This window comes from Betta splendens, chromosome 9, assembly GCF_900634795.4.
Source record: "Betta splendens chromosome 9, fBetSpl5.4, whole genome shotgun sequence".
Taxonomy (NCBI): domain Eukaryota; kingdom Metazoa; phylum Chordata; class Actinopteri; order Anabantiformes; family Osphronemidae; genus Betta; species Betta splendens.
In genome coordinates, this window is record NC_040889.2 from 10,086,338 (window position 1) to 10,107,595 (window position 21,258).

General features: G+C 50.0%; 1 protein-coding gene across 7 annotated transcripts in view; it reads right to left on the reverse strand.

The window, feature by feature from the left end:
• Window positions 1-21,258, reverse strand: part of anks1b (ankyrin repeat and sterile alpha motif domain containing 1B) — a 92,853-nt gene that overhangs the window by 65,485 nt on the left and 6,110 nt on the right. For all 7 annotated transcript variants that reach the window (XR_008695518.1, XM_055511209.1, XM_055511208.1 and 4 more), the window contains exons 2-5: window positions 6,175-6,255; window positions 5,490-5,646; window positions 2,095-2,247; window positions 1,297-1,440 (exon numbers count right to left, since the gene is read on the reverse strand). Coding sequence is in view for 6 of the 7 variants with exons in the window: in XM_055511209.1 (XP_055367184.1) it covers window positions 1,297-1,440; window positions 2,095-2,247; window positions 5,490-5,646; window positions 6,175-6,255 (535 nt within the window). In the remaining variant the exon portion in view is untranslated. The remainder of the gene's footprint in view (window positions 1-1,296; window positions 1,441-2,094; window positions 2,248-5,489; window positions 5,647-6,174; window positions 6,256-21,258) is intronic.

Below are 21,258 nucleotides of genomic sequence, written 5' to 3' on the forward strand. Positions count from 1 at the left end.
GGGTACAGGTGGGACGGAATCATCCTGCGCTGGTGTCACGGGATCTGGCGTATAGAATAATCAGCAATAAAAATCAAAAGTCACAGTTTCACAGGTGAACGACACTATAACCTGGACCACAGCAGTTTTACACAGCGCCCAGTGAGGCGAGAGGTGGACTGAGAATACAGGTACAGAATAAAAAGCTAGTCGTCCTCATCATCGACAGTTGGAAGTACAGTACAGTAGATCAAATCAAAGCTTCACTAGACAAACGGAGCCTGAGGCCAAATCCCGGCAGAGGAACACGGCGCTGCTCCTCCGATCACAGCATCCACACGCGCTTCGCCTGCTACAAGGACACGAGCCAGCGAGGATGAGCACGGCACCGTTGAGTCATGCATCTCTGCTGCAGGAGCACAGCGACGCCGGTGGGTGCAGAGAGGTCAAGTCATTCCTGTCATTCCAGTGATGAAACGCGCACACACACACGCACGTCCACCGAGGGAGCGGAGGAACGTAGCGTCTGTTACGCCATATGTTCCCGTAGCAAACGAACATGGAGTCACTACATATTGTGCCAGAGCTTCCGTCAGATCCGTCCCATCTATCTCAATGTGGACGTAACAGGCTGTGAAGCGTTTGCAATACGGAGGCGCCGTGATGTTAGTTTGTTTACGGCTTCGAGATAAATCCAATAAAAGGACGGGCATCCGTGCAAACGCGGCCGCCAGCGAGGGAGCGGCGGTGCTTCCACGCGTTACAGGCAGCGAGTGGAACAGCTGAGGCTGTCAGGGAACGTGGCTTCAGAGAAGGGGACGGGGCCGAGGTCGGGCGCAGCATTCTGACAAGGCTTCACCACCAAATAGTCCAGAAAAGGTCAGGGAGAGCGTCCAGACGAACAGCGAGCATGAAGCGTTTCCAACGTGAACGTCACCAGCTCGTAAGGACAACCTGTCTTTTTCCACCTCTCTCCCCAGTTCATGTCTTTTCTACCAATCTATTATTCATCCCTCTTCACCATCACACTGCAGCAGGCATGAAATGCATGCACATGCTCTCTGATACAAAGGGGAAGCCTGCCAAGCATTTATGCACATCCACTAAAACACAAAGCTACGGGCCCTCTTTCATTAAAAACACAAGAAAGCAGCCTCTGAAATATTTACATACAGCAGAGGATTCAGAGTCACAGAGATTTTAAAAGATTTACTCAAGCAAAACATAAGGAGATATCTAAAGCAATGAAACAAACCCTCTCTGCTCAACGCCCAGAATGAAGCAGCTCATGAGGAATAAAAGGGAGTGAACTCTCACCACACAGTTGACGTCCATGCCGGCCTCCAGCAGCGTCTGGACTGTGCTCAGGTGTCCATTCCGCGCTGCCAGGTGGAGCGGCGTGTGCCGGCGAGTGTGGCTGCTCATCAGGTTGGGGTGAGTGCTCACCAGCATGCACACCACCTGCACGCGGGCAGACAGAGGAGAGACCCTGAAGGCACCGACCGGAGAACACAGACTGTACGCCTGCAGCGGGAAAAGGGCAGCTGCAGGTGGAAAAAGCTGCCTCTCGTTATTCTCTCACCTTCCTAAAAGATGCTGTTGATCCCTTAATGCTTTTATAGTGGCGCATTAGAGGATCCGCCAGTGGAGCGGCGTGTAGTAGGAGCTACCTGTGTGTGTCTGTGCTAAACTTTTGCCCTGTTGGCTACAACTCCATGCAGCAGCAGCCTTCACCGCAGGGATTCCCCTCCATCATTATGCAAAGAAACACCGCGCTGCCGTCATAAATGATTCATTCGCTCTCGAGACAAACCTGCGCTGTACGCCTGGGCTGCAATTACTCAATGTCTGAGCAGACGTGAGTGTGACTGCGTGTGATGCGGGGACGGAGTGGCGCTTATCACGTCTGACGAGGCGCTCCTCAGCTTCCGTCTCCACCTTTAAGCGAACCAACAGCGACCTCTTCTTCGAGTCCCGGCGCCTGCTCACATCCACCGCAGCCCCGGGAGGGGGGGGGTCCAGATGGAGGGACCGGCTGCCTCCTTTTACCTGCCAGCGAGTCGCTTCGGCAGAAACGCGACGCACGCAGAGGTTCGGGCGCGGAGCAGCTGTTACCTGCAAGCGGCCGTACAGCGCCGCCAGGTCCAGAGGGGTCTCCTGTCGGCTGTTCCTCATGGCGGGGTCGGTCAGCTCCTGCAGCAGCACCGAGACCACGTCGCTGTGCCCGTACTGGGCGGCGCAGTGAAGCGCCGTCTCCTTCTCGTGGTTCTACGGATGAGTGGAGGGAAAAGGGATCGATTAACAGGAAGTGGTGCCAAAACAGAGCTTCCTCAGTCAGTAACGTCCATACGTCCCCCTTTGGCTGAATCACACACTCGCGCGCTATTATTCACATTCATAACAGTTTACTGGTGTAAGGGCTGGTCTATTTCGCCAATATGCTCCGACTGCCGCAACTGTGGAGAAGTCATCAGTCATCCTGAGGGACAGACACAAGCCTTTCCACAAGGCTAGACGGCCACTAGAACAAATGAGCTGCAGCCACGTTCGGTCCCGGCCCGTCTCTGCAGCCCCAAACAGACAATAAAGCTTTGTCAGTTCAATCTGCCGCGCCTCAAACACGCTGCCTGAGATAGGGGAAACACGATTCCCTGACAGAAAAGGGGGGCGCAGAGCTGAACGCAGCCAGAGTGACAGGACGAGGGCGAAAACGCTGCGTCCCCTGAATGGGCAACGCGTCTCCCCTCCGCTCACCTCCCAGCATCACTCAGCATCACCTGCTAACGCCGCATCAGCAGGGATCCCAGTATCTGTGCCCGTGAGCCCAGGGCTGAGGTGTGTGTTTGAACACACGCCCTGTTAATGCCGATGAAAAGATACGAGGGAGCTTCCTCTGTGTTACAGCGTCTCATAATCGGATAATCCCAGCAGCTCAGCACGCTGCCTGGGGGGAGCGGGGTAAACAAACACACCCACCAACCGCCTCCTTCGCTGCTTTCATTCCATATCTCTTTCTAATCGAACTAATTGTTCCAACCTGTCCTTAATATTACTTTCCACCAAGAGGGAAGAGGAGAACATGACCTGTCGGAGGACAGGATGACAAGGAGGAGAGAGAGAGAACGACGCAGGGCGAGCGAAGGAATCAGCATTTCACAGACTTCACATTAAACAAGTCTTAGTCTTGTGTTGTGTGTTTAATCCCCTCAGAGAAATAGCAATACCAAAGCTTGATTAAAGGATGAGAGCTGTGAGAGATGTTCTGACTATTACTCATTAAGTCTTGACTGTGCTTTAAAGACAAACACTCGTCACCCTCTGAGCCACAGGCATAAGGTACTGTACAAGCAGCGGCTTCGCTGGAGACAAACGAGCGTCCGTCTTGTGTCACGCCAGCAGCATCAGCAGGCTCACGCCTCTGCTTGAACTCCCGTCTTTATGCAGCAAAATAAGTACCACAGCTCAGTTTACTGTCAAAAGTAGCATAAAGCTAAATCATGCAACTATCTTTATATTTTTTTCATAGTAACTCCATCACAGAGTCTCTTTGGAGCGATGACTCAGTTTCCTCTGACTGAACTTTAATTGGGAAAACCGCTGCCAACAGAGCATCGGGCTGTGGAAAATGTGTGATGTAACTTTTTTTTTGGGGGGGGGGGGGGGGGGGGGGGGGGGGGGGGGGGGGGTCGGACAGGCCTCACTAACAAACATCCTATGGCTCAGTCCTCCACCAGGACTTTCCCAGGGCACTTTTTTGTAGTCGTGTGTTCACATGCTGATCATCAGGAAAACATGTGTTTTCATTTTCATCAAACCTCAGAGCTGCAAAGCATTTGTGCTAACACAAACAACCTCTAGGTTTTAACAAAAGGAAGGACACGAGCAAAGGAGAGAAGGAAAGGAGTAGCAGAACCCTCCCGCTTTCTGTGCGTGGAAAAGAAAACATTCCTGAGATACATTGGCTGCGCAGGGGGACGTAGTTGACCCAGACAGGTCTCACACAGAGGTTGTGTGCTGGTTCCCACACACAAACACCCAGCCCTGCACACAAGCAGAGACAAACACAAAAGGCAGGCTTGATCTGGGGCGAGGACAAGGAAGTCACATCCAGTCATCCAAGGCACCAACTTTCACCATGTCACCGTACGAGCACCACTAAACCACATCCCTCAGAGGATCGTCCCAATTCTCTAATGCATTTTTACAAACCTCGCCCTCTGGGCAGAATGTTTACTCCATTTGCTTCAGCTGACAAACCCTCCAGGTGCTGAATAATTAGACACGCACTCAGCATAAGACTCAGCAACATAACCTCCCGCTTATAATCGCAGTTCATTCCAGTTCCACACTAATAAACGCTCCGTGAGCTTGCTGTCTGGGAAAAAGGGGTCCACGACACAGGCTGGTGAAGTGCAGCCTAGTTTATTCCAGTGAGTAAGAGACTAACACACACACACACACACACACACACACACACACACACACACACACACACACACACACACACACACACACACACACCAACAATAAAGAACAGCTACAGAGCTAGTGGGACCAATTAGGCTGTAAACAGTGGGCCGGAACCGGTTTACCACCAATTAATACCATCTACTAACTACAAATAATCATCTCTTACCTCACTACTCCAAGAACCTGCCCTTCTCTGGAGTCCCCCAATAAAAACCAGTCCGGTTACAGAGACATTTATACATTTATACACACACACTTAACATCTGACACGACTAATGGTGCACGCGGGCAAAGTAATGTCCTGGAGGGCGAGGCAATGTGCAGCCAAGAGTCTGGAGTCTCCATAAGTCTTGATGAGTGGTGAGGCCTCGTACCCGCGCATCACCCAGACTCACGCATGCACGCACGCAGGCGACGGTGGGGAGACGTGCAGCTTCTCTGCATCTCAGCACATTCGCCGAGGGGAGCCTCACGACAGAGGACCGCCGGTCTCCTTCCTCAGCCGCTGCATGTGGCAGACTCAGCGTTTCGACACAATCAGCAGCTTCCAGCCGGCGTCCACGCCGCCCACTCAGCTCCGCGGACGAGGTGAGCAGGAAAATTACCCGCGTTCGCTTGCTGACAAACCTCTTCATTCCGGGGGGCGAGTGCAAACAATTAAGTTTGTGCTTATTAGGCACAGTACACGCAGCACCGCCAACCTGGGGTCCATTACCTCACCGCTGTCACCATCAGGCAGATTAACAGCGACGTCTGGGCCTGTAACACCTTTGATTTAACACCGCCTCCTCTGAACAGCACGCTCACGGCAGCGGCGCGTCACAGAGACGTGGCTTCGTCGCTATGTCGCCAGCGCAGACAGAGGAGACTGACGCGGAGCGGAGCCAAAGGACAAGGTCATTTGAGCTGATAAACAATGACAGCGGCGGCAGCGGAAGCACTCGCCCGGCTGTCGGAGGGAAATGCCTGGGCCGTAGCTTACGAGTGTCGATAACTACAAGATAGGAGGAAGACTACACGTCCAGAGGATGTCATGGTACCTGCTGGTTGACGCGGCAGTGCGAGGGTCCGTGGTGGATGAGGATGCGGACGATGTCCACGTCCCCCCTCCAGGCAGCCAGGTGCAGAGGGGAGCAGCCCTTGCTGTCGGCCACGTTGGTCGACGCCTCGAACTGAAGCAGCTTCAGCACCACTTCCCTGTGAGAGGAACCCACACAGAGAGCCGATCAGGCAAACAGCAGCTCGCAGTCAGTGTGGATTATTGTTCGCTTCCTTTCAGGAAATGCTCACACACGTCTACTGGGAACCTGAGTTAAACCAGCGTTTGAGGTGGACAAGTTCAACCCTGAATGGTGGCAAATGTAATCTCCATAACACGAACAGATAAAGGGTCAGAAGGGCAAAAGCAAGGTGCTTCTTTGTTCAATACAGTTGCTTATTATTCCATTGGTGCATCTTAGACAAAAACGTCTATTCACATTTCCCTCTGTCTTAACTCTAGGAGCAGCTTTGTACGTTCCCACCTCAACACTGAATCACTCCTCTGCAGCCTTTTGTTGGCGGCCTCATTTCCACTCTAAGGCTGCTTTTTTCCCAGAGCCAAGAGGAGGAAATCCACATAATTGCGCCCAAACAGAGCACTAATCCTTCAGCTCCAACGAACTGGGTTAGTGGTCAGGCTGGGAGGTAATCAGCAGGGCCCAGGGTTTGTTCATACAGTCTTACCTGTGTCCGTTGAGCGACGCATGATGCAAAGGCGTGTATCCTGAGCTGTCTGTGCAGTTGACATTCAGGCCCTTCCACATGCTGGAGAGGAAGAGGAGAGACAGCGGGGTTAAGACCAAAACTACTGGACATATTCTCTGTAGTCAGGTGTCTGCTGGTGGGTATCATGCTGATTCACAGCCAGGGCTGTTTGAGTGTTAGCGCAGTGTCACACAACCAAACGTACAAACAGATGCATGGAAAAGTACCGCTCACGCTCAGCTCCGCGCGCGAAGCCCAGGGTTTTACTAGAGCTGTTATTATGTGACCTCTCGTTTTCACACGGGCCCCTCCGAACACTAATTAGTCAAATTCCAGTCTGAGCACTTAACTGTGAACTCCTTCACAGTAAAGGCAGCGTTCCCACTGAAGACAATCGGATAAAGGAGCTCCTGCGTTGTGAGCAACGCAAATCTGTGCCTCGCTCTCCTAAAACACAGCTCCACTTTTTTAATCCGTCTTGCATTTTATGTCCTGTATGTAATGGAGGAAATCACAAACTTCAGCTAAATCAGTGAAAGTCCAGGGCCTCAGAAACTGCAGCTACTGTAAACGGCAGCAGAGCATCCACGCTGTCAGACATTAACACGGTGTTCAAGGTCAATAAACCTGAATGAGATGCAGTTTTAAAGCTTAGCTGTGCTCACACACAACAGAGCACAATGATCAATAGACCGCGCTGCTGTAGCACACAAGGAAGAGTTTGATGAAATAAATCAGGGCTGCACAAATTTAACAAAATAAAACACTCTAATTACAAATACATAAAGTTTTTTATCAACAAAACAGAGACACACATCAGAAACACAGAGGTCAGAGGTCAGCGTGTCTGCATCCATCTCACTGCTCTGCTGACCGACACTGGGCCTGGAGGAACGACGACACGCTGCAGGTCTCCACGGCACTCCATTAAAAACGCGCCGCACAAAGAGTCGTGTGAGCGGCGCCGTCGGCCTCTCCCACACACCTTCAGCGCACAAGCGCCGCAGTCGGGGAGAAAAAGTACAGTGTGCGCGCCCACTCTGGGTGTGAGCCGTGTTTGCATAGCTCACACTTCACAAGCGTTTCACTTCAGCGGCTGAAGTTATTCTACATGGAAGCGAAGGTGTCACGTGCAGGTGTTGCCAACAGCGACGGCCGTGGATCATGACCCGACTCTCTGCCTCCGAGCTGCTTTCCAGCCTCGTGCAGTAGAAATGTAGAACTTCATTTGGAAAAGCCAGTAACACTGTGTTCCTTATCGAGCCTGTCCTTTCCTCCTCCACCTTGTTCTGCCTCTGTTCCCCAAATCTCAGTTAACCATTGTCATTGTTGTCTGAGCTCTGAATAGGTTTAAATAAAATTAGGGAGCAACTTGAGCCTCGATAACGGAGGAGAGGTTCTGTGGCAAGAATGCAGGCTGTTGCTGGATTAGTCAAATATGCAGATGACGTCCAATCTAATTAACCTGGGGAGCTGCAGAGCTGCAAAACAGAGCTGTGGTGAGGAGTGTGTTTGTCCTTGTGCGCAGCTGTACAGCTACTGCAGCAAGAGACAGTTCTGATGATCCTCCTCTGGGCCCAGCTCTCCTCCTTTCTTGCTGAGCTGTAGAGGTTTTTTTTTTTTCTGATTAAACACTGAAAGGTCAGAAGGTCAAAAAGAATGAAAGGCCTCCCAGCAGGCACAGCAACGTTATCCTGGGTTTGAACCCGTTTCAGCTCCAACGTGACGCTTCACCATTGTCTTTATATCGGCTTACATTGGGATGCAGTGACAGGTAAACAGCTACAGCATCTTCATAAAACATTAACATAATTCAGATTAAACTAAAACACAGGACACGGCAAAACATACTTCTTTCAAATCAACAAACTGGAAATTAATTTTGTTCTTCGCTGGAGCTAAACACTGAGTTTTATACCCATTTTCAAAAGCTTCACCTCGGGCTGTTTAAAAATGGAGCGGAGGACCTGTGATGTCTTTCAAGCGGGCAAACTTCTTACTCTGCATCTCAGAATGAAAGCTTTAATTTGCCGCTTCTCGCCGCGGATACCGACGCTGGCATCAGGTTGCAGCCGAGTTCAAGCTACATCAAAGCAAAGCATTGTCTTCAAAGGAAGCAGAACGGAGGACTAGTCCTGGATTCATTTCAGACCAGTTTTCTTCTTTTTTTTTTTTTTTAATTTGTGGGGAGAAAACTTTAGTCAAGTGCAGTAGCCTGGTACAGTAAAACTCCTAATGCCTAATGACACGTACATGTAAGTAATATTCTTTAACCGCAGGACTTAAGAGTACAGGAAATCAGAAAGGGAACAAATATGAGGTGAGATGTGTCCACTATCAGAGCAGATAACAGCAAACAGGATATGCTCTTGTTTCATTTCCTGTTTTGAGCTAGAAGCAGAAGAGACACTGTACTTGCTGATCAAGAGCCGCATTGATAACCTACAAAATGACACACACCCTGCACCTGGCCCCTCCAGGTCATTCTGTATAATATTATGCTACTGTATCCATCCTCCTTGGCAACTATACATTTACAACAGTACTATGTCATATTATGGGTATTCGAGCAGAGAGGGCGAGAGGAGAGAGAGAGCACACACGTTCCATCCTTCAAAGACTACTTCAAAGACGACTGCAGAAACAACCGACTGTGTTCATGGATGGCAACCAGCTACTTCAAAGAAGGGTTGAGCTGGAACCAGCCTCTGGCACTTCTGCTTAAACATGTGCACTCCTCCCAGTATGTGTGTGAGCCGCTGGAGATGTGCGACAGCGAGCTACACTCCAAGTGCTGCGTATTCATTTTGGAAATACGGCCCCTGCCCGAGCACAAGTGGAAGAGGCTTCGACACTCACGAGCCCGATAATGGGTTTTAGCAGTAAACACAATGAAGCTGGTCCGACTCAGAATAGACGACGCGCCGCCGACACAGTCTCATTCTCACCTCACGATCGTGCAGCAACATGAAGAGAGTCCCCTTCGCACCCACGCATCTCAACAGGCAGCCCTGCACGGTTTCCCCCTCCCCGCGTCCTGGAGCCGTGAGCCTCCACTGCTGCATTCCCACCCCCATTATAGCAGCAACTACACTTGTGTTATTCACATTGGAGAGAACGATATCAGATGAGGTTTGCTCAAATAAATGCTCTCCTGAGTTTATGACTGAGACAGGCCTCATTAATACATGTGAATACATCTACAGCTGTTTGTCTGTGATCATCCCGTCCTCATCAGCTTCTGGCTAATCCCACATTTGTGCAGCTCATTCTTGCACATTTTGCAAAACAGCAGCTCCCTCTGCAGAACTACTCATTAGGAGATGTGCTGTAGGATCCCCTCCGCATGGGACTCCATGCAACTTGAAAATCCTGTAATAAACAAAGCTTCTTTTTGGATGTCTCTCTTACAGAACAGTCACAAAACCCAACTTATGTGGTTCTAGAATTAGAAGATGTTATCGCCTTTCTGACACCTTCAACTTAAACACTGACAAATTTTAACCTTGTTAAAGTAGAGTTGCTGTATAATACAGGTGTGCCTAATAAAGTGGCCATTGGTTGCACATATTCATGCCTGTGCAGGGATGTTGGGCAGTCCGCGACAAATGCGCCTGAAGGAACAAACATCCACTGACACGTTCAATAGGTCAAAGCACTGACACCACAGGAAGTCATTTGTCTTGGAGTCGAACTGACCTCTGATGCACGTCAGAACATGGCAGGTTACTGTTGGGGTCAGTGGGTCAACACACACACGCACACGGACACGCACACGCACACACACACACACACACATACACACACACACACACTGATTGCACTGGTTCCACATGCATTCACGCGTAATTAAAGCAAGGCACCAGAGGGTGATGGCTGCACAAATCCCCAGCAGGGTTTAGGGTCCATTGATGAGTTCTTATTATTGATGATGTTGTTTCCATGAGGGTTAGTTACTGGGCAGGGGAGAAAGTCAGCACCAGGAAACCGAGCTGCTCTGGTAGAGGTCTTGTAATAAGTTGGAGATATTCAATTATAAAAAGATATTTTTTACAGGGCTCTTTTGTCCCTTTTGTGGAAGTGTTGCTGTTGTAAATGGGCTGGTTGCAGAGACAAGGCTCATTTATTAACACTTGACTGAGATTTAGAGCCACAACTAGACCATATAAAAACTACAGTGTATTACACAGCCTGCAAAGCACTGCTGACCTTTGAACCCTGCCATAAGTCAGTGTCACTTTAAGCCACTTCAGCAGGATGAGAAGGCACATATCTACTACACTCCTACCAGGCAACACAGAATAAGGAGAGACTCTGAGCCTCCTCCTTAGAGAGAGGCGGGAGCATCCCTCCCCTGGCGGCTGCAAACAGGATCCCTGCAAACAACCTGCAGGTGCATGTGTGTCTTCCTCAGTAAGTGACTGGAGCTTAAGGTCTTTACTGATTGTGATAATCACGCTTTGCAGGTTTCTAACCGTACATTGACTCCCTTAATGAGCACAAAACTTCACCTGAAAAGCGCTTTTGAGCATTTCAATCAGCGTTTTGGTCTATTAAGTGGCAGAAAATGGTGCAGATGTCAATCATGGCTCCCCGGTGGCTAAGACTACGTCCTTACATGGCTGGCTCTGTCTGCATGCAGCTCACCGCTGGACAGTAAACGCATCTCTTTCAGAGCTGGCACAATGAGCGACCTTCATCTCATCTTTAACGCCGACTGCCAGAAGGGAGCGGTTTAGCAGTGACTCTGAAATACTGTGAGACCGTGTGACATGTTTTGTCTCCTCGGGAGACTTCAGCTCTGTATGTGAGGTCAACTCAACTTGGCAAATGCCTTTTTTTTTTAACGCCGGGTTGATTTCCATCGAAACCCAAAACAAAGCGCGGCGCGATTTCGCGAGTCATTTCAGGCTAAATATCGCCTGGCACCTCGTCAGGTTAGTTACAGCCACGCCGAGTCCATCTTCATTATCCACTCTGCCACGAGGAAATTAGCCATGCAGACGCGGTGGAAATCATGATGAACTGATACCGGTGGGGAAGTCATTATGATGAAAAGCAGAGAAGGCGCCGAGAGTGCAGTGTTTAATTCCGCTCAGCTCTCAGGGCTGCACTAGGAGGCGCGGCAGCAGCTCGGCTTGGCTGCAAACTAAACATTTACATTACAGCTCAGTCAACATTTAAAACCGAGCCTGCGCTGATTAGAGCTCCACAAAGCATCCATCCTGCAGAGGCGGGAGGGAGCAGGGAGCCGTGGCTTTATAAGGTCCGACAGAAGGCAGAGCTCGGGACAAAGCCACGCTCTCACACATGCGGGCGCGTGAGGGTCGCCGCTGCACCTGAGCTGTGAAAAAACAGGCAGGAGAACCTCCACACGTGCTTCAGAACGGCCAACTTGCCGATCACACGCGCGCAGACGCACACAAGCCCACGCGCACGCGCCGGTGCGCTGCCAAGTTGTGTGCGCATACAGCTGCGCGCAATTAGCACCCACAAGAAGGGTTTTAGAACACAAGACTCCCCGGCCCGTGCTATTTATCAGATCAAAATAGCTCGTCCGTGAATGTCTGTAAACCTGCCAAGCGCGCGTGTGCGCGACCGTCTTCACCCTCCTCACGCACACAGCTGCAATCGCACGGCCTGCGCTGAGCAGTTGTTAAAAAGCAACTCAAACGCAACTAAGGAGGGAGGAAACAATCCCAATCAGAGCGCGCAACACAGGCCGCAAAGGGGAGAAGCTTACTCAATTTACAGGGCTGCTGCATGAGAGGCAATTCATTTACCCTAATTATCCCTGAAGTGAACATCCAGAGCTTTTCATGACTTGAGCTTTCCTCCTCCGTTGCTCAGAGCGAAGCGGCTAAATAAATCATATGAAAGCGGGCGACTCGCTGCTGCTGCACCATCAGCTGCTGCCACGCTGAGGTGCGTGTTCCAACAAAAGGATGCACGCTGGCCGGAACGCGCCGGAGGAGCCACAGGTGACATCCATCGCTCGACTCACGCGGAGCCGCTCGTAATCCGCGCGGCTGCTCGCTCTGGCACAATGGTGGGACGGAGCGCGCTGTAATTTGGAGCGTGCAGGGCCACTTAAAGAGAAAAACAAGGACACAGCCCAGGCGTAATGATCACTTCTCCGTCTCTCTCTCACACACACACACACACACACACACACACACACACACACATCCGTCTCACTTACAGAAAGAAGGACGCCAGGGACAAAGAGGTGCAGGCAGACAAGGGCCAATTACGGCCCAACGTATGCATCTATGGCCGGCTACACCGGGGCAGAGCACGGACACGGTGTGAGCCGGCTGTGTTATTACGTGCGCAAACAGCCCTGCACTTTCTGCACACGCTATAAATACACAGACCATAAAAGCCGCCGGAGATGCAGGGAACTGCATCCCGTGAAGCACCGATCATCACAGGCTCGAGGGCCTAAATGGGTCATTTCTGTTGCTAACAGGGACACGGCAGCGTGCGTGAAAAGCCAAGCGCTGTCTGTCTGACTCCTTGAGTAACGCACAAACCACATTATGCCCTAAGTGTTGGCGTGTGTGTGGAAGCACGCAGTTATGTAAGGAAGGAGCAGAGGAAGGTCATTAAACCATCATCAGCCCCCATGCTTCACTGGAGCTAAAGGAGAAGGGCCGCGTGAGGCCTAAAAAGGATTAATGGAGCCATCTGATCTAAGAGAGCAGCGTTTAAACACGCACACGGATGTCGCACGGAAGCCACGAGTTGGACGCAAATGTCGCTAATTTGCACGCGCGACTTTCACTTCCTCTCCTGAACCAACAGCCACACGCGGCCACATCATGGGAAACGCCCGCCTGGCTTAAAGTAGACTGCTTTGACTGGTTTTCATTCATTTGCATCTAAACAAGAGGCAAATTTTCATGCCAAAAGCCCCCGTAGAACGTCCTAGGGTCACGGCAACGTCAAGCGAAAGCTAATGGCTAACGCCGCGCTAATTGCGCTAATCGCTAGCCGTTAGCAGCAACTGCACCAGCATTAATTAGCTGCACTTTAAACCACAACTTCTCAGTACATACATATATATCATAAACACATATCAATCATAAATCATGTATTTATTGTTTGGAAGAGCATCTGATCCAAATCATTTCCAGCTCATTACCTGATACAGGTGTACCGAGCCCAGTGTGTCCAGAATGTCTGAAAAAGTGCATTTTGCACAAGAGGTCGCTTTAAAAATAAATAAATAAATAAATATAAACTTTATTTATAAAGCACCAAATAACAATGTTGAGCAAGAAGCTGGACAACTTAACTCCAATCACATTTGCTAAGGAGAAAGCTGACTTTGTAATGCATAATTAGGATGCATAGTGATTTATACGGTATAAATGACGGAACAAAACTTCTCTAATATGCTTCCACTGACTCAATTAACATGAGGAGCTCTGTGATGCGATTTGACTGTCTGATATTTGAGGCAGCATTTCGTGAACCTTGTTGTCTGAGTGTTGGCAAAAGGCCTTGGAAGCATAAACCATCATGTGTTGCATGTTCCTCCCTGTAGTAAATACTGAAAATTACAACAGCAGACTCATCTTAGAACTGAATCTGGTCAATAGTCCTGTTTCTCTTGTGTTTAAAAGTCTTCTATACTTCTGTAGATGTATTTTTCTCTTCTTTTTTTTAAATATTTTTCTGCTGAAATGTTCACATCATGTGACCCTACTACAGCTCCCGATTCACTACCTTCAGCATTAGATAAAACATTCCGTGCCTTCTCTACAATAATACAGTGTTTCATTCTCTCGCTATTTCCCCCCGTGGTTATCATTAATGTTTAAGCTCGTGCTAATTTATTTAGGTCAGGTTTTATAATCCTGTCCTCCTAATTGGTCAGACGTGCGATTTCTTTAGCATTGCTGTCACAGTGAGAAGCTGGTGAGCACTGTGTGTTTGTGGGGATTCCCTCCAGCTCACTACGGTACTACCTCCATCACACCTCCACCTCCTCCTCCTCGTCTAACTCTCATCCTCACGCTCTCTCTGGGCTCCTACAGTCTCTCTCTCTCCTCTCACTGCCCTTTCTAATTTAACGACAGGGGAACGGAAGCACGTGCGCGCACGCGCGCGCACACACACACACACACACTGACTCACACGCAGAGTGAGGCTCATGAAAAATGCATGCACACATGGATGGTGAGGTACTGCATTGTACAGAGCACATACAGTTTGACCTACTTTGCAGCAATGGAGACAAATGCTGGACTGAGCTTTATTCTAAAGGCAATTCTGGAGAAAGCACAGGTCTGAGTGAGGATGTGTGTCCTCCCTGCGGATTCAGAGTAGTTCCCTGTGTAGCCTCCCTCCATAGATCTGTATTAGTGATTGATTGGGACACAGAGGCCAAACAAGCAGAATCCATCACGGCCCGGGCTGCGGATCATCTCCAGCACTCGCTCACGTCCTCAGTGTAGCACTGGGACAGCTTTTAATATGGGGTCAGCCAAGGCTGAGAAGCTGCAAACCTTGGCTCCGCCGTCTCGCTTCGCTAACCCCAGTCACAATTACGTTAGCAGCACAGATCAGGGCTGTCAGCAGCGGCGGGGGCCGCCTCCCACAGCGAGGGTTACTCCTAAAAATCCCATTTGTAGTTGATTGCTTTGCATCATTGATTTTTCTCGTCCACCCGTTTACCCCGTGGCCGAGCGTGTCTGCCAATCAGCACATAATCTCATTTTGTAGCATCTCAAATCTCAATTACTGTAAATGGCAACAGCAGCGGGCCAATCATTTTTAGGCATTTAGGCCGGTGAACAACTGGATCAAATGTTGAGCCAGCGTGTGATCGTCCTCGGCGTTGGTGAGACGCTGCGCATCCACTTCTGATGACACACAGTAAACACGACCGTGCGACTGGGCACACGCTGAGCTGAAGCCCCCCCCGGGTGGACCCCAGCGCCGTGTGCTGGATTCCTCTGGACTGTGCTGCGTTGGGAGAACGTACGTCGGTGCAGGGGAACATTTGCATGGCTCAGCTTTATAGCTTCAGGGTACATATTGGCTAGAAGATACAAACGCACACACACACACACACACAGAGCAGGGAACTGCTGCGTCACCATCCCAAGCAGGCAGCTTATGTAACTCAACACCTGGCTGCGGTAAAACTCCCCTGTTGGTTCATTCCACTTCGTTTTGGCCACATTCTCACCTGGAATAGTTTTTTAAATTCATTTGCCGTCTTTGACCTCTGCCTTGTCTAGAAAAACACCAATACCATCATATAAATACTAGAGACCACATCAGTTACTGCTTTTATTATGTAAGGTTGAAATCAATGTTTCCACTGCCTGGACAGATCAAACTATTAAAAGCTCATCAATGAGCATCGCTGTTTTGTCTCTTCATGACACCGGGCGCATCCACTGACCCTCCACCATGAACACGGGTTGAGTGGCCACTTCACAGAGTCCCTTTGAAAAGCCCTCATTACTCCTGACTCCTGTAAAAATGACGAGACCCTGCTCTTTTAGGAAATGACCCAGCCATTTTAAAATCAATATCCTCTTGTACGTCTGCAACAGTATTAAACTGGCTCACAGCTAAAATCACATACTGTAGGGAGAAAGACTGTTTGACACATATCCTGAGAGGTTTAAATGCAACGTTAACTTTAGTAACTCTACAAAGTTAATGGGATAAATCTTCAAAACTAAACAGCTCAATCTTCTGCCGACAACACTTGATTTCACCCAAATACAGAAACCAGGATGTTCTGTTCTATATCAAGCCTCTGAATCAGCAGCAAAACATCCTTGGGACAGTAACACACACACACACACACACACACACACACACACACACACACACACACACACACACACACACACACACACACACTCCCCCTCCCCTCGACCCCTGACTCCCACCGGTTGTCTAGGAGACGCAGAGCAGACAGTACAGCCTGTCTACTTTTCCCATGTTGGGAAGTCACAGCTGATGCCAAAGACTTTCAACTTAAAAAGAAATGAGACACACGCAAAAACTATGAGATGCATGTGGCCACAAACACAAAGAGACAGATGCAACACACCTGCGTTCACACGCACTTGGGTGACCTGGAGTATGTGACTCAGCAAGAGGAGCTAAACAGCAAGGATGGATGGTATCACTTACAGGAAGCCTCACACTGTGCAAGCACATCTTCTGTCTTATCCTGAGTATCAAATACTCTGGAAGCCATCACCGTGTGTATCTACTGCTGCTCCTCTCATCCTCTCACTTGCCTCCTCATCCTTTCATCACCCATTCGATCGAGGCCGCGCCGCTCGGAGCTGCAGGGGCCCTCTGGGTTCTGCCGCACACCCCTGCCTCTCGTTGACGGGGGTGGCTGTTATCACAGGCGGGCAGATGTGCGACGGCCACGGGTGACAGTGTGACGGGAAGCCAGAAGGCGAGAGAGGAGCAGATGTGAATGAGGTCGTCGGCTTGTACCAGCGACTCATATTCACAGAGAGTCAGGTCAACGGTTATTGATTTAATGCCCAGTTAATAACATGTAGATTGCACGTCGCCTTTCTGGAGGATCACCATTAATCATCGAGGCACGTTTAAAGCTACATGTAAAAGAAAAAACACTTAAAAATACCTCTATTTACAGTGATCAGGTTTTTCCAGCATGTGAAACTGTTTGTTGTTTTCATGCATCAAGTCAGATTGGAACCAGCAGTTCCTTCTCTGCATCCGTCTGTAGCACTATTGCTTGAGTTTTCGTTTTCATTAGCAGACAGCGTGCAACTTGCACGACGTCCTGGCTTCCAGATGATGCCAGCGCATCATATTTTATGCACTCTGCGAAAAAATTGGACTTTGATGAGCCCTGCTGCAGATTATCCCCACGTCGCGATTGAATATCTGCTAAAAGCGACAGCTCGTAGGAGAGAATGGAAAAACCGCAAGGAACAAAGTGGCCAGAGCGAAAACAATCTGCCACAACACGGCGGTTTCAGATCTTTATGTCCTCAGTCCTCCCGCTGCCACGTAAGCGGCTCCTTCGTGCAATTAGTCAAACTCTAATGCATTCAAGACTTATTCGTTTTATCTCCATCGCCTGAATTGTCTTCTCAACTCTTCAAACATTTCCAGTGAGAAAAAGGAAATTACAGTCGTAATCATTTCCTTTGTCACTCAAATTAACGTGAGCCAAGCGGCGTGACTGTTGAGCAAATACAGTGAGGGCGTAGGAGAGGCCAGAGCCGCGGGGGTCAGGAGGTCGCGTGAAGGAAACCTCCACGTTCCAGCAGCCTGGAAGCACGACGCGATGATTCATTGGACTCCTCCATAAAGAATCGATAAAGTCCTGGGCAGAGAAGTGGTTTCACTCCCACATGGTCATCGCCATGGCAGCAGCAGAGGAGGGAGAGCCCTTTGGATTGTGGGACAACGGTGAAGCATTGTGGGTACTCGGCTCTGCTGCATCACAGAGGTTCTGTAAAAAGGGCTTTTATGTGATTTTGACTGGTGCGCTCCAGGCTCGGCCTTTTTAGACCCCACCCTTTGATTCCCAAGTCAAAGAGCAGCTGTTTGCGCAGAATGCTAATGAACTGTGGCTCCAGCCACAAACACAGGCCCAATCGAAAAGCAGAGAGCAGGTTTTAGTCACTCAAAGCCACATTTCATACAATCACAAATATTCCCAGTGAGAGCAGCGTTACATCTCCCTGTTTTACAGCTGAAAGTGCTGTAGCTTAAACACTTGTGTCCTATTTAATGACGACAAGCTCAATACTGTAGCTCTTCCTATTGATCAGCCTATACACTAAATGGGGCTTAGTGCCAGTGCACAGTTTGAGCTTTAGCGCCTGCGCATACAGACAGTCAGGAACCACAGCCTGCTGCTCGGCAGGCTCAGCGTCAACACTCTGAGGCAGCCAGGAGGTCAAAGGTCAAAACAGGCGACGCGTAAACTGACTGACATGGAAATAAATGAGAAGAAGCAGGAGCAGCATCTAATCCCCACAAATAAATAAGGACAAGTCATTAACTCACACACATTATGTAATCATGTCACAACACTCAGCCGTGCTGCCTTTCGGTTTAGATGACAATGACTCATGGATGTGATAAACATGGAATACTAACCACGCGCTCATTTTCTCAGTGACATTAAGGAAAACCAACATTTAGTTTTATCAGAACAAGGAAGTGTTTGGTTGGTGGAGAGCAACAACATGCTTCACACAGGAGAAGCCCCACAGGGCCTGTAGCCGGGCACAGGCAGGGTGCCTGCCGGGACCTGGAGCTGAGACGTGGAGCCGGGACCTGGAGCCGGGACCTGGAGCCGGGACCTGGAGCCGGGAACTGGAGCCGGGACCTGGAGCCGGGACCTGGAGCCGGGACCTGGAGCCGGGACCTGGAGCCGGGACCTGGAGCCGGGACCTGGAGCCAGGCCCGTGGCATGTGACAGACGCTCTGACTCCCCCTCCTCCAGCCTAGGAAGCAGAACACTGAGATCTGGGCCGACTGCTCCCGCTGAGAGGAAGGTGGCAGATGACAGTTACTGGTGTGAGTCTTGAAGTGTGTGTGTGTGGGTCCAAGACTCACAATCCGACCAAGAAAAGCACAAGTAGAGAGACAGCGGGCGAGAGTGACGGATCGTCTGTAAAAGCTCCATTCATTTGCGAGAACGTCCGGGACGCCGGCCGCTATCAGCGTGTCTGTCTGAACAGCCACGCGGCGCGTCTGAGCGACACGGAGGCCATTACCATAACGACCGTGTCATCCCTCTGTCCCTGCAGCAGCCGACGGGTTCAGGAAATATCCACCTTAACAGGTCGCTTCACTTCATGTTAGCTTTCAAAGCCCCGGCGGGCCCCTTTCAATTTCACGTCGACTTCTTGAAAGAATTTCCCTGCAGGAAGTGTTGGTGATGTGGCGAAGAGCTCATTCTGCTGCAAAGATTTTAGGAACAAGAGATAATAAAGTGCATGTCCTGAAATAAGAGCAGAGCCGCTGCTTCTGTCTGCTCGTCAAAGCGTCTCGGTCTGTGTTAACACTGCAGAGACTCTGGTAAATACTGGACCTTGTGCTGCCTCTAATAACGGAGCCCAGAGCAGCACAGGCCAGACTGTGGCAAACACACACACACACACACACACACAACCTCACCACCAACAAAACAATTTCACACCGGCGAAATGTTCAGCGTCTCCACAAAAACACAAACACACAAAGCTGTTTTGGAGAACGCACAGAGACGCGTATCAGAGGCCACATCATGAGAAAATCAACCGTTGGAACCCAAACACTCGCAATAGAAACTGTCAGACACAACAAAAATAGGGGGGTTGAGACCCAAACGGGTGCGGAGGAGAATAAAGGCAGCTCTACTCCGAAGCCAAGTCTCTGGACGAAGAGAACGGTCCAGAAAGAGTGTGTGTTTGTCTCTGGCTTTCCCAGGGCTATTTACAGCCCAGTCAGGCACTGGGGACGGGCTGGGGTTCACACACTGAGGACTGGAGATGAAAAACAGAATATATGGGAAATATGGAGGAAAACTAACACACTATCAATTAGACCAAAATGGTTCCTTAAGAACACACCTTTTGTCTCACTATACTAAGTGCTCCATAGCTGATCATTTTATACGTTCAGTTATCCTGCACGCATTCGTCTCATAACGTGCAAACCGAGGGGATTACCCAAATCCCCGGCAGTGAGAGGTGGGATTACTCCAATAAATCACAAAAACTCTGATGCAAATGAGGAAAAAAAAGAAAAGAAAAAACACCAGACACAACAAATGGAACATAAAAGCAGAAATCAGCGTTACTGTTGTGCAAACTACAGTCAGATCGTCTGGATGTAAGATTCCACCGCGCTCGTATGACTTGTGTTTATTATTTGCAGAACAGGGTTTCCACCAGATGAGGTCTTTCTCCCTCCAGGCTTAAATATCGCCCACGTGCAGCCTCGCCGCTCAAACCGACGCCGAGGAGCGTCCAAAACAGGCAGCGGCGAGGTCGAGCATGCTCCTTTTAAAGAGCTGCTCAGAAAGGATCAAAACGCAGAGCTGGAGCGAGGAGCAGAGTTGATCCTAACGAGCTGTTCGGGGACGTCGGTACTGACTCACAGCCCCTCACGCCACGTATACCTTTAAACCCTCCAGTGACGAGAGATGCCGATAAAAGCACAATGGGAGCGTCGCCTGTGCGAACAAGCACTCCAGAGGTTGTGTGGCGGCTGTGATGCGTTCACTGACTGTGAGCGTAAAGATAAGCGAACAACCTTATCGCTGACAGCAGATGATGAGGTGACATGTTATTACTCCCATTTATGCTAATCCCAAACTATGATGACTCCTGACTTGTTAAACGTGAAGGATGCAGAGCAAACAGGCTGAAAAAACAAAAAGACAGCAATCCTAATTGATGATGTCGGACAGATGTGGCTCTGTCACAGAGGCTCGTTAAGGCGATGTGAACTGCAATTGACCCGTCAAGGACGCGAGGGCTCTTAATGCAGAACATTACAACGCGGATCAGATGACGTGAGCGTCGGCCGTCGCATCGACTAAACGTCGTCCGACGCGCTTCATCTGCCCCTTTTCTGCCGCTAATCAGAGCGCGCGGCGCTCACCGACGGGCCGACGTGCAGAATCCATACCGGTGCTTTCCACCGCGTCAATAGAGCGGCTGCGAATCGCAATTTGAATTTGGTCCGAGGGACAGCGAGGCAGAAATAGACCGAATGAAAGAGCGGCAGAAGAGGCCTGCTAGAAAATCCATAGCCTGCCTGTTATCTGGACCATAATTGGTTTTCCCCTCCGTGCCCCCCCCCCTCGCATCCTTCCTCCTCCTGCTCCTCCTCCCACTCCCTCTCCTCCACTACTCCATCTCTGAGCCCACACATTCCCAGACACAGGTAACAAAAGCCCCGCCGTCGACGCGTCATTTCCCCAGATTTGGTGCTTCGCCCTCGTCTCTGAACAATGAGCCGACGAGGCTTAGAGTCCACGCACGCCCCGCGGTCCCACGTGTACGCCGTCGCACGTGCACGCACGCGATTAGCGCC